We start from the raw sequence: 12,126 nt of genomic DNA, 5'->3' as shown, positions 1-12,126 counted from the left end.
ATTGACTGAAACGACTATCGGAATAATACTTGACTCAGCATTCCACATGGCGGTAATCTCGTGAGCAAGATCCAAATAGGCATTTTGTACTTAAATACATTTTCCTTTTCAGCTTTAACCAGATTATTGTCATGTGGAACATAAATGATTGGAGGAATGTACTTGGAGTATAATAAGCGCAAAAGGCAAACCTTCAGCAAGCCTCTGCCAAGCGTCTCTGTCCACATTGACCATGCCAGTCGATGCACTTCTTCCGAGACCTGCATCTTGGGCAGCGCCTTGCTCTTCCGTTACGTCACTGTCACAGCTGATGCGGCTTGATCTAGACGTAAACATATCAATAGTTTATTCAAAATTAAACAATTAAGCAGTCTAACGAAGTTTGCTTTCGAAGACCAAAATAGGATACCTACCTAGGCAGATATTAAGATTTTCATTTTTGTGCAAGACATTTTACTTGGAGTAAAGAGATCTTGAAATTACAGGTCCGAGTACCTTGACTAATCTATTTATAGTTCAGCCATATTCAATGTAGACCACCAATCTGGTGCAAGCAGAAGAAGTAATATAGTAGATGAACCTCTTTACATCTATACATATATACAATAGTTTTCCACTTAATTTTAGACAGACCTTAGGCAGGTACTTTATATTAGAAAAGATACAAAAACTATAGTTAAGTATATCTTTCCATACTTTGTTGTTTTTTACCTACAATGTATCATTGGATAGTACCTAAGTAAGTAAATGTTAAGGGATGATTAGTAAGATTTCCCATTTTGAGGTTAAATTCTGTTATTCTTACCTATCTGCTGGTCTCAAATCACTGGCAGAACTTGTTCCCTCTCGTCTCATAGGCACAGCTGCCGCTGACGACAGAAACTTATCTCTAGCCGCCCTTATCCGAGCCGCCCTTTCCGACAGTCCAGCTGTCCTGGCTTCTGTCTCTTTAGACAACATAGGGCTATCGACTGCTGACATTGACCTTTCAAAATAAATAGGATTCTGTGGCATAAACCTGGATACAGTAGGTATTAATATCTCAGATTGCTGTCTTAAAACTGGTAACAATGCAGGCGATTTTTCTCTTTCCTCCTTTGGTGTAATCTTTGGTATATTTTGGATGATGGTATCTGTGCTTGCGGTTATGGTTCGAATAGTTTCTTGGCTGTCCTCGATTTTTGGTGGTGGTAGTTCAGGATTTTGTTCTGGGTGTAATACATTTGCACTGTGGGATTTCAAAACGCCATCGTGTGGCTGTGGCGTCGGTGTGAGACGTTTTTCAACAGACGTCTGATCTCGTCGGGACAGTTGACAGGCGCTCGCTGATTTCTGCACTTCTCTCTCTAGGAATGGGTTGTTTCTGGAAAAGGGTATTACGCAGTTTATAACATACATTCATTTATTCACCTAATAGTCATAAATGTTAATTACTTGTCGGAACAAATTCAGAAAAATATTAAGCTAAAAGCTCAAACTTATATTGACAATCTCTTTCTTGAACTCCTATTAAAAGTTCCTTCCGTCCTTCGATAGTAAAGGAAAGCCCTAAAATAGGCTAATAATGATTGAATAAAATTGACATAATTGGCTATTAGAAGTTACCTAATATTAACACTAACAGGCATGTCGGCGGGGCGTTTTCGTTCTGATTTGGGTGATCGCCACGCTGGTGATGATGTACCGCTACTGCCTCCTGATCCGGGACCTGTAATATAATAAAGTGATAGAGTGAATACTGAATACCTATTTCACATCGTGTCTAAAAGGTCTCAGTGACTTGGAGTTGGAGCTGTTATGCCCTTGGCGAACATAGTACGCTGGTGGTCTCGGCTATCACCATTATCCTCTGATAATGATTTTGATATAGTCAACCAAGACCGCAAACCCGAATTTAGACAGCTCTGTAAGGTATGCTCAAAATTCCTAAAAGTGGCCTTTTAAATATGCTGATGATAATGATAAATAACATTTACCTTCTTCATTAATCTTCTGATTGTACCGTTGTATCATAATGCGAATGGACGGAGATGCTTCCTTTATTGGCGGTTTCCTCTGCGACGGTGGTGATAATGGTAGTGGAGGCCTTCTAGACTTTTGCGCTTCTTGAATATCTCCCGCACTTTTAGACTTGTCCAAATCCTGTTTCTGCTGCGGTTCTATTTGTCTGCACTCAGATTTGCGACTGAGTGGCATTGGTCTGACGTCATCGAGATCGTCGACATTGACTGGTATCACAGCCCTGGGGATGGATTCACCGCTTCGTACAACTGGTGAGAAGATTTTTCTAGTTGTTTTCACTATAACTTCTGGTGATACGTCTCTTTGATGAGGTGCTTTGAGTCTTAGAACGAATACCTGTAAACGTTTAGTAGATAAATCAATTAGTAGAATCAGTTGTGATCACACTATAACGTTAGGATAACGTTATAGTGTATAATTTTTTTTCAAATAACGAGTATTCAATTAAGGTTCTTAGTGAAAATTCGCAGCAGAATGGAACACTTCAGGAGATCATAATGCACGTTTAATATGCTCAGTCACAGCTCAATAACTCAACTGATCTGGATTTTGGCACAAAGATAAATTACTATTGTCTGGATTATTCGGAAAAAAAGTAATTGAAGCAGATCAACGACTTTAGCTATTAATAGGTACCTCTTATTACTGCTTATAGGCTAATTTTACTCCGAATGAGAATAGAATCTACGAGTAGTTGATTATAAAAAATAAATTTACTTCTCCATCAGAATCAGAATGTAGTGATGTGGGAGGAGTCCTAGGCCTTTCAGAAGGTCTACGTGGTCGTTTGCGTCTTCTGGGTATTTCAACTGTTACTGTATCAACTTCTGGATCACTGTCACTCTCAGAAGGCTTAGATTGCTCCCTTTCAAGTCTCGCTCGAGATTTGGACTTCTTTTTACCGTTATTTTTGTCATTTTCTCTGCGTTTATCTTCTTTCATATCATCGTTACTGTCTTTGCCGTTTTTTGTATCTTTTACATTATCAAATTGTTTTAAGCTTTTCAAACTCGAACTTTTAGTAGAAGGGGCTGGCATTTCGTACATGACTTCTTGCTTTAGAAAATCTAAACTATTACTTTCTTTATAAAGACTGGAACTCCCTCTCTCAATTTCATCAATGGTTTGTCTAATAAACCTGGCATCTTCTTCTAAGCTTGCCTGTTTAACCATTTTTGATTTAGAACTTCTTGCTTGCATTTCTGTTGTGGACTGTAAGTTAATAGTAACAAAATTAATTATACATATTTAATAAAAAAATATTAAATTAGATAAAAATAAACGCACTGTGCTACCTGTTTACGAGTGATCACTGTCTTGATTGTTGATTCTTCTTTGGTCATCACGTTTCGAGAATCGGATAGTATGACTAAAAAATTATGTAAAGGAAAAAAGTTAACTATAGTGTGTAAATTATCAATAAAATTAATTTAGTAAACATAATAAATCTAGTATGTAAGTAAAAATAATAGTTAAATGTTATGAAATTTCGAGAGTAGGTATTATATTTAAATTAAATTCTCTGATAATTTATGTTTATTATTTACTATAACAAATATATAATCGGTCTATTAAAACATATCAATGAATAAGTATTGCTATCCAGAGGGGTAAAAGCGCCAGTGAGTTAGTGCCTATGGGCGAGCAATTAGGTGCCGTATATTTTTTGTAAATAATATTTTTTATTTAAATCTATGTTTTTTCTAAGTATGTGAATTTTGATTGTACTAGACTATTTATTATACTAGTAAATGTTGTTTTATAGTACTGATTTTACTTAAATGAATATACTTACCGGCACCATTCGGCTGTAACACGGCAGTTCCAGTAATTGCAGAGCTGGTTTCACATAGATGCCTGGCTTCCGCCTGCCCGTACGTATAGACTGGTTTCTGAGGAGTATGTTGAGGTGACACTGCTACTAGAGGTGACGCTGTGCAGACCTCCTCAGCTTCAACTTCCACTAGCACTGCAGCGCGGGTGTGACGACCATCACATTCATCGGCACCGTCCAACTAGGATAACATGGAAAACGTTGGAATCACTCTTATTTTTTTATCTAGAGTGATTTTCGATCATGGCCCATTTTAAATGACAGCCAAGTTTTAATAGCAGACATTTGATGAACTTATAAGCACTTCATTATCGATAACATCCTATTTCAAAAGTCCATCTTGCTACTCCAATGATGTTTGGTGGGCAAATGGCAATAATGTTTGACTAAGAATCATAATCAGATGATAATGAAAATGACTGGGGCCAACGTTTTAACGTGCTCTAGAGGGTTGCAACCCCACCGACTACTACCACCTATCTTCAAGCTTCTAAAGTGAATGTTTCGTAGGAAAAAACCTCAATAAGTATGTCATAACCAGGACTTGAAACCAAGACCTCAGACTTCGAAGACACATACGCTGTCCATTAGACCAACGAGGCTATTACTAAACACTTATCTATAACCTCTAGAGTAGAGTAATCTCTAGGTCTACTTAACAGATTTTTAATTTTCTGTCACCATTCTAAAGCTACTTATGAGTGCCAAAGACTATACCCTAGACGACTATACTAGACGTATTCCCACGGGAAAGGAAACTACGCGGGATCAAACGTGGAGTGTCTGCTTGTCTCCTATTAACGTTATGGAAATTAGATATATTTTATTAAACTCACCGAATGCTCTCCCTCATATTCCGATTCAAAATCATCAACATCATTGACACTAAGGCTGGAAGCGTGTACGCGGCCGGAGCCAGCAGAGGGCGCCACGCTACCGTCAGACTGCGTGCGCGTGAGCTGGGAAGACGGCAGCTTGACCTTCGCCCGTGCTGCGTTCAGCAGAGCTGATGTGGAGGCCTCAGGAGCTATGCCTCTGGACTTTTCCCACTCGTGGAGTTTGCGGGTGAAAGAACGGGATATTCCTATGAAATATAGGGAAAATTAGAAGTCATCATCACACAATAGAACGAAGGACGAAAAGAAGGAAGGAAGGTGAACAGAGTTATTAGTGGGTTGCTTGAATTAGGTTGCCAAAAAATCCGTGTGAGTTTTCAATACAACACTTCTTCTTTCCCAGATGAGATTCTTATGTTATCTCTATCACAAATACCTCTTTTTCTCTATTGTTCTATTACTGTTTATTACTACTAACTACTTGTACATTACACATAGTTTGTACACTAATAAATCATGTCTTTTTCTTTGGATTTTTTAATCTTATTGTGGTAAATCTGAGGGATAACTTTTAAACTATTTTTACCGTGAAATTTGAATAGCCCTGTGGAGGTTCGAACTAACACCTCGTCTGGTTTGGCTTCTTCTTCCCAAGCTGGAACTGAATTTGTTTCCTTCATGCGTGTCCATTCATCTGTAACATTAATTAAAGATGTACGAATAAATTGACGTCCTATCATATTCAAATAAGCAAGGCACGTGATAAATACGTATGTAACATAGTACAGTTATATTGGAACGAAGTTATTTTGCGCGATCTTAAGAGAGAACTGATATATATGAGTCGTTGTCGATACCTACGTTGAATTTCGTCCCCTTTGCTTGTTCTTTTCGGTGTAGGTTAATGCGAAGCTTACCCCATTTCTTCAAAAAATCGTCACTGAGATCTTTTCTCGCCGGGACGGGTGGTGGTTGCTTTACGCCCTTTATTCTTTGCCATTCTTCGAGCTTCTTCCGGAAATCTGCTGACAACTCTTCTTCCGTAGCTACGGGACGAGGAGCTGAAATAAAATTATAATTATAAAATTGATATAAATTTCGTCTTAAAAAAATAAAAGATAATTGAAAAGCAATGACGTTCCTGTACGATGTCGTGTAGAAACCGAAAGGGGTGTGGACGTTTGCCCTGTCACCTTAACATTACATCGAAAGCCTTTTTTCTCTCTCTCTCTACCTTTTTGAGGTAGAAAAACTACACGAACTCATGTTAAACTTACCCACATAACCAAGTTTACCCCGTCGATCGGAGATCTCTCTTCCTAGACGTGTTTGAAGTGCCGCGTAGTCTCTAGCTATCTCCTCTCTGACAGCGCTTGCCTCGCAGCCACTGCTTACCCCTTCTGTATCTGTCCGATTTGAAAAAATATTTCAGTGTTAGATAGCCCATTTATTAAGGAAGGTTATAGGCTATATATTATCCCCGTATTTCTACGGGAACGGGAACCACGCCGGTGTAATCGCACGACGTCAGCTAGTAATATTATAAACGCGAAACTTTATGGATGTTTGTTACTCTTTACGCTGCTATTACTAAGCCGATTTGGATAAAATTTAAAATGGAAATAGATAATACCCTGGATAAACACATAGGCTTGCTACTACCCTGTATTAACACATAGGTTACTATTTGTCGCAATAAAATCCCGAGATTTACGAAAAACTGATGGTTATGATGGTATGAATGTTTGTTACGCTTTTACGCCGCGACTACTAAACCGAATTAGCCGAAATTTGGCATCATCATCATCATCATCATTATCAACCCATATTCGGCTTACTGCTGAGATCGAGTCTCCTCTCAGAATGAGAGGGGTTAGGCCAATAGTCTACCACGCTGGCCCAATGCGGATTGGCAGACTTCACACACGCAGAGTATTAAGAAAATTCTCTGGTATGCGGGTTTCCTCACGATATTTTCCTTCACCGTTTGAGACACGTGATATTTAAAATGCACACAACTGAAAAGTTGGAGGTGTATGCCCCGGACCGGATTCGAACCCACACCCTCCGGATCACGGCTCGAAATTTGGCATGGAGATAGATTATAGCCTGGATTACTCCATAGGCACCATCAAGCTTACTTTAGTTAGGGTTCAAAAAGTTCTTAATGAACCCGAAATACCATAGACGTAGTAAGTACCTATTATTAAACTTATCTGTCAATGAGAGACGTTATTCTTTGAATCGATCTCTGAAAATGTCAATATCAAATCTAAAAGTCAAAACTTAATAAAAAAATCACATAAAATTCATTAAAATGAAATAAAATTTATCTAATACAAACATGTAACAGTACTGGTAAGATCTTTTTTGAATGCTCACACCCGATGGTAAGCTAAGATAAAGCCTATGGTAAAACGCGTTTGTTTTGAAGATGCTTGAAGATACCCATATTGTAGTACTGAAGGTAGTATAAAAAGCTGGAATCCATGATATGATTTCAGTAATGAGGTACCAATCCGCTTAGGCACTACGATCCAACGGACATGAACTACGTAGCGGTGAAGATATCTGCGATGTTTTACTGTCCTATGACCTATGTACGAGTATGTATACTACGAGTATGTATTTACGCAGAATAAGGGTCGTACTCTAAGGATAAAACAGTGAAGGTGGAACGAAACAGCTCTGACGAATACTCTAATAATTACTTACTCTAATAATTTTAAATATTTATATTTAATTTTTAGTTTCCCAGAAGATGTAATATTTTTTATCTGCATTCAGTGATAGAATACTTACAGTCATTTTTAAATGGCCTTTATTTTTGTAAGGTTCCATTTCAGTATATTTATTATATTTTGCAGGTTTCAACAAATGTTTGGTCTGGCTGTGTTGTTTCTCTTTTTTCTGGTTTTGTACGCGTATGTAAGTTGCTGCTATAATAAATCATTACATATTATATAGGCATTTGTACCTAAGAAACTTGATTGATTGAATTTCTCTAAAAATTAAAAGCCACTAGTCGAACGAGACAGTTATTCAAGGTTGTGTATTTCAGTATAACCACAGCCGCGAGTTTGAGGCAACTGCCTCCGCTATTCGGGAGATTTGGACTGGCAGTTGCCGTCTCTCCTGTAGACCAAACCGGTACTGCGGTGAGACTGCCGTCAGCTGTCAGAACCAAGTGACTGAGAGCAAACCTTGGCAGGGAGAGCTAGATCAGTACAAGGCTGGCAATAGTGACTGCATTTGTGAGACCTGTCCGTGTGCTCTCGTTGAAAACGTAATTAGGTACAAAATTATGATATAAATCAATCATTATCATCATCATCATGATCATCATCATCATCATCATCATCATCATCATCATCATCATCATCATATACAAGGTTTTTAAAAATGTTTGTCTATCTGTTTATCCGAGCGAATTTCTAAAACGGCTTTAACGATTACCTAAGTGTGACTATTTATACTAAATTCATTATATTAAACCCATTGACAGTTCAGCTTCGCGGTTCGCTGAGCTATATCAGTGACTTTGGTTCTTCTGCGGATCTCCACATATCTGATTTTCCTTTTTTTCTGTGATTGTCAATGGATTATTTTTATCTCGGAATGGGAGCTACGCGAGTAAAACCGCGGGGTGTTTGCTAGTTATTTGATAAAAGCACTCTATTGTTATGGTTTTTCCAGAACATGCAGCCCAGCTACAAGTTTATATTCACAGTGCATCGACATGGTTTCAAGAGGTTACTGTTATGCATTGAAAGCAGTAAGTACCTACCAAAACCTGTATTTGACTGCCAAAATAAACTGGCGATGATGATTATCATGGTGATGGTGATGGTGATGAAGATGATTATGATGATTATGATGATGTTGATGATGATGATGTGGATGATGATGATGATGATGATGATGATGATGAATATGATATGGATGTGGATATGGATGTGGATGATGATGATGATGATGATGATGATGATGATGATGATGATGATGATGATGATGATGATGATGATGATGATGTTGATGATGATCATGATTCTAGTTATCTGATGCCTACAACGATGCTACACTGCCGGTCTGCGGAGTTCCCTCGTGTATGACAGAGGCGCAGGTAACTGTCAATGTACGTACTGATATAAATCTCCGACACTGAATCTAAAATACATTACTTTGAGCTCAGGAATGGTAATGAAATCAAATTTTGACTGTAGTGTATTTTCACAAACAAAAAATTATATTTGATGCCCCAGGGCTTTGTAAGTGTGCTATATTTTAAAGTTTATTTGTTGTTATTTACACATTTGCACATTTGCACATGTTCACAAACATACAAACATATTTACAAATATTTTCTTTTAATAACACATATTTATTTTTAGCTACTGTCGATAAGGCAATTTGGTTCAACGGATAACATCAGTTTCGTAAATAAAACTGCCGTCAGTGCTGAGCAGACCAAAAAAGGAATCCAGTTCCGTGCAACAGAAGAAGAAACGGCGCGTCAAGAAAGAGAACTATCACCTGGTCAAGGGAAACAACAATTAGAAACTATCGTCACGACAGAAGAAGTGCAAGAATTATTACAGCTCTATCAAAGAAAAGAAGGAGTTTCAATTAAAAATGAAGAACCAGAGTCAGCGCAAACAGCAAAACAGTCAGTTAGCCAAAAAAAGGAAACAGTACTAGGTCAAACGACCAAAGGAAATGTCAGTCAGATAAAAGAAGTCAAACTCGATTTGTCACATAGAACTGATGCAGCAGCATTAAAAACGGACAAAACTTCGAAAGCAAACCAGTCTGTAGCTACAGAATTTGACAGTGCCTCTATATCTTTGGAAGAAACTGAGAGCAAGAAAAGTTGTTCGAAATGCATTGAAGAAGGGAAAATATGCATCGGGACTTGTCCTAAAGCTAATCAAAAGACGAGAGAATAGCTTTGATTTACTATTTTTACCACGAATGTTAATATTAATTATGTATAATAAATAGATAATTTAAAAATAGAAACAAGTATTTTTAGTACATGTTATTATGACTGTAGTGGGTGGCACTGCGGGATTCTTAGCCTATGATTTATAGCCTTATTTATAAATAAACTATTGAACACAGAAAAGTATTAAATCTATACTAAAATTATAAAGATGAAAGATTTGATTTTACGTTTGTTTGTATGCATTGAATAGGCTCTGAAACTACTGAACCGATTTGAAAAATTATTTCACTGTTAGAAAGCTACACTATTCCCGAGCGCTATAGGCTACATTTTATCCGCGCATTCTTACAGCGCGGTGTCTGCTAGTATAAAATAACTTTCTTCCTTGTTTAGATATTCACTAAATCAACTAAAACAATAGTCTGAAATAAGGTCACAAAAGTAAGTACAAATAAAATACTTTATTTAAACCTACTTTAAAAATAAAATTAAATTGATGGAGCCAAATATTCTCTTAATCATTTATTTATTCAACACGTGTTTAAAATACAATAATTTATTTAGACAAGCTATTTTCATAACTCAAAATACAACAAACTTTCGGCGCTTTGAAATTCCTCAATTTGAAAACTATCAGAATTCTATGTTGTTACAAAATCACTTCAATACCCATAAAATTTGATTTTACAGCTTGTAATATCGTAAACAGTTCCCTATCATTCGATACGGGTTAAGCGCGTACTATTTTCGTCTAGGAACATTTATTTATATCTTTTGATATTGAGAAATTTGCGCGACTTCGATCGTACCTACTCTTAGTTTCGAGATGAGATTCTGGCGCGTCAAGAATCCGCTGTGTTTTATCACTTTTTTATTGGCGAGTAACTATTTTAAATAGATTCCTATTATTTTATTTGTCACTATTAGGTTCAATTACGCCATTCTCGACTTTTTGAAAGAATACCAACAATCACAAAATGTGTTTACTAGATACGGGCATAAGTTAGGTATACTCCAAAGAGTAACAATCTTTCGTAGTGTTGGGTGTACTATCTCTATTTCTTCTATAACAAGAGCCCCAAGACTGCTATGGTCCTGCCAATTCATAAGTTTAGAAACATTTACTTAGTCGAGGTTACTACACTCCTTAATGACAAAGGTGTTTGCAGGCTATTGGATTAGCCTCCACCTTCACGCAGGAAGTAAAATTAAGAAATTATAATGATGTTATCAATTGAAAAATATAATAACTTTATAATTTTTTAAAAGAGCAACTGTTGAGTTTCTTGTTGTCTCTTCTCAGCAGAACCTGCCTTCCGAAAGTTGTCTGTTTTTACAAATAGTCAACCGACGTTTCAAAAGTGCTTGTAAACTGAGCCTACTTGAAATAAATTAATTTTGATTTAACAGACGCTTGCAATTTATTATGTCTATTTGTGCTAATTTATGAACAGAAAAGCTTTGAGGCTTTTAAAAGGAATCTGAACCAGAATAGTAGTTAGAAAATTTGACATATTCTAAGACTACGAGTTTTTTTCTGTTTTCAATATTAATAAAATGTTCTCGTAATTGTGTTTTCGTGGCTTGGTAATGATTTGAAAAAATTAATGAATGAAATTCAATAAAAAATGCGCATTTCTGTCGACAGTGACATTAGTTTCTCTAATTTTCTGCGCTGGTGCCAACAACCGTGACACTAATTTGTTTTCTTTTAATATGATTAAATAAATTAACATATTTGGTATATAAAGTGGGTAGATGCTCAACAAATAGAAAAAGATGACGTCGACAAAGTGCTAGAAGATGAATTAACTCACAAACTGGGAATAGATCTCCTACAGAGTATAGAGAGGAAATTTCAAGTGGATCTGCAAAGGTAGATATTTCAAGAAATGTATATATATAATAATTCAAAATAAAGAAAACAATAGGGAATTTAAGCTAACTGGGATAAGAATCATGATCACGTGGAATGGTGGCAATAATACTGGCTGCATTTCCGCGCTGGACTTCCAGGCTGATCCTTTGCGCAAAAAATAAGTCAGCCCTTCTGTCACCAGTCGAGGCAACTAGCTGCGGTGAAAAATTCGGAGAATTAATAGTTAATTGAAAATGTGTTTAGTAAAATTAAAAAAATCTTCTCTATTAATAAAGTAATGAATTGGGTGTCTTAAGCTTACATGTAGGATTTTTGAATTTGAATTACAGATCAGTGGACATGGTACTCATAAAAATTAAACTGTTGCTGCAGAATGGCACTCATCATATTCAAGACAAGTTAGTTGACATACAAGGTACTTTAGATACGATGAAAGCACATGGAGAAAAAGAGGTTTGTTTATATATTTGTTAGTCAAACAAGTTTCTTATTGAAACAAGTAGTATTTAATTCAAGCAGGTTGCAGGAAGCCGATGGATGCTGGCGGCTAAAGACCAAGACCGTGTTTTTTGGAAATCCATGCAAGACGCCAATGTCCAGCAGTGGACGT

General features: G+C 36.8%; 1 protein-coding gene across 2 annotated transcripts in view; it reads right to left on the bottom strand.

Moving 5' to 3' along the window:
- The window catches only part of LOC112050566 (uncharacterized), a 31,197-nt gene that overhangs the window by 437 nt on the left and 18,634 nt on the right, over positions 1-12,126 (bottom strand). Inside the window, exons 6-16 of one of the 2 annotated variants that reach the window (XM_024088860.2) lie at positions 5,970-6,098; positions 5,610-5,753; positions 5,279-5,386; positions 4,693-4,940; positions 3,818-4,037; positions 3,318-3,391; positions 2,740-3,234; positions 1,977-2,358; positions 1,606-1,708; positions 806-1,363; positions 192-322 (exon numbers count right to left, since the gene is read on the bottom strand). In XM_024088860.2, coding sequence (XP_023944628.2) covers positions 192-322; positions 806-1,363; positions 1,606-1,708; positions 1,977-2,358; positions 2,740-3,234; positions 3,318-3,391; positions 3,818-4,037; positions 4,693-4,940; positions 5,279-5,386; positions 5,610-5,753; positions 5,970-6,098 — 2,592 coding nt within the window. Of the gene's footprint in view, positions 1-191; positions 323-805; positions 1,364-1,605; positions 1,709-1,976; positions 2,359-2,739; positions 3,235-3,317; positions 3,392-3,817; positions 4,038-4,692; positions 4,941-5,278; positions 5,387-5,609; positions 5,754-5,969; positions 6,099-12,126 lie in introns of those variants that run through there. The other variant, XM_024088868.2, reaches the window with a different exon arrangement.

The sequence above is a fragment of the Bicyclus anynana genome, chromosome 10, assembly GCF_947172395.1.
Source record: "Bicyclus anynana chromosome 10, ilBicAnyn1.1, whole genome shotgun sequence".
In the NCBI taxonomy this organism is placed as follows: domain Eukaryota; kingdom Metazoa; phylum Arthropoda; class Insecta; order Lepidoptera; family Nymphalidae; genus Bicyclus; species Bicyclus anynana.
The sequence above is the reverse complement of the archived record's forward strand: the minus strand, read 5'-3'. Positions and strand labels throughout refer to the sequence as shown.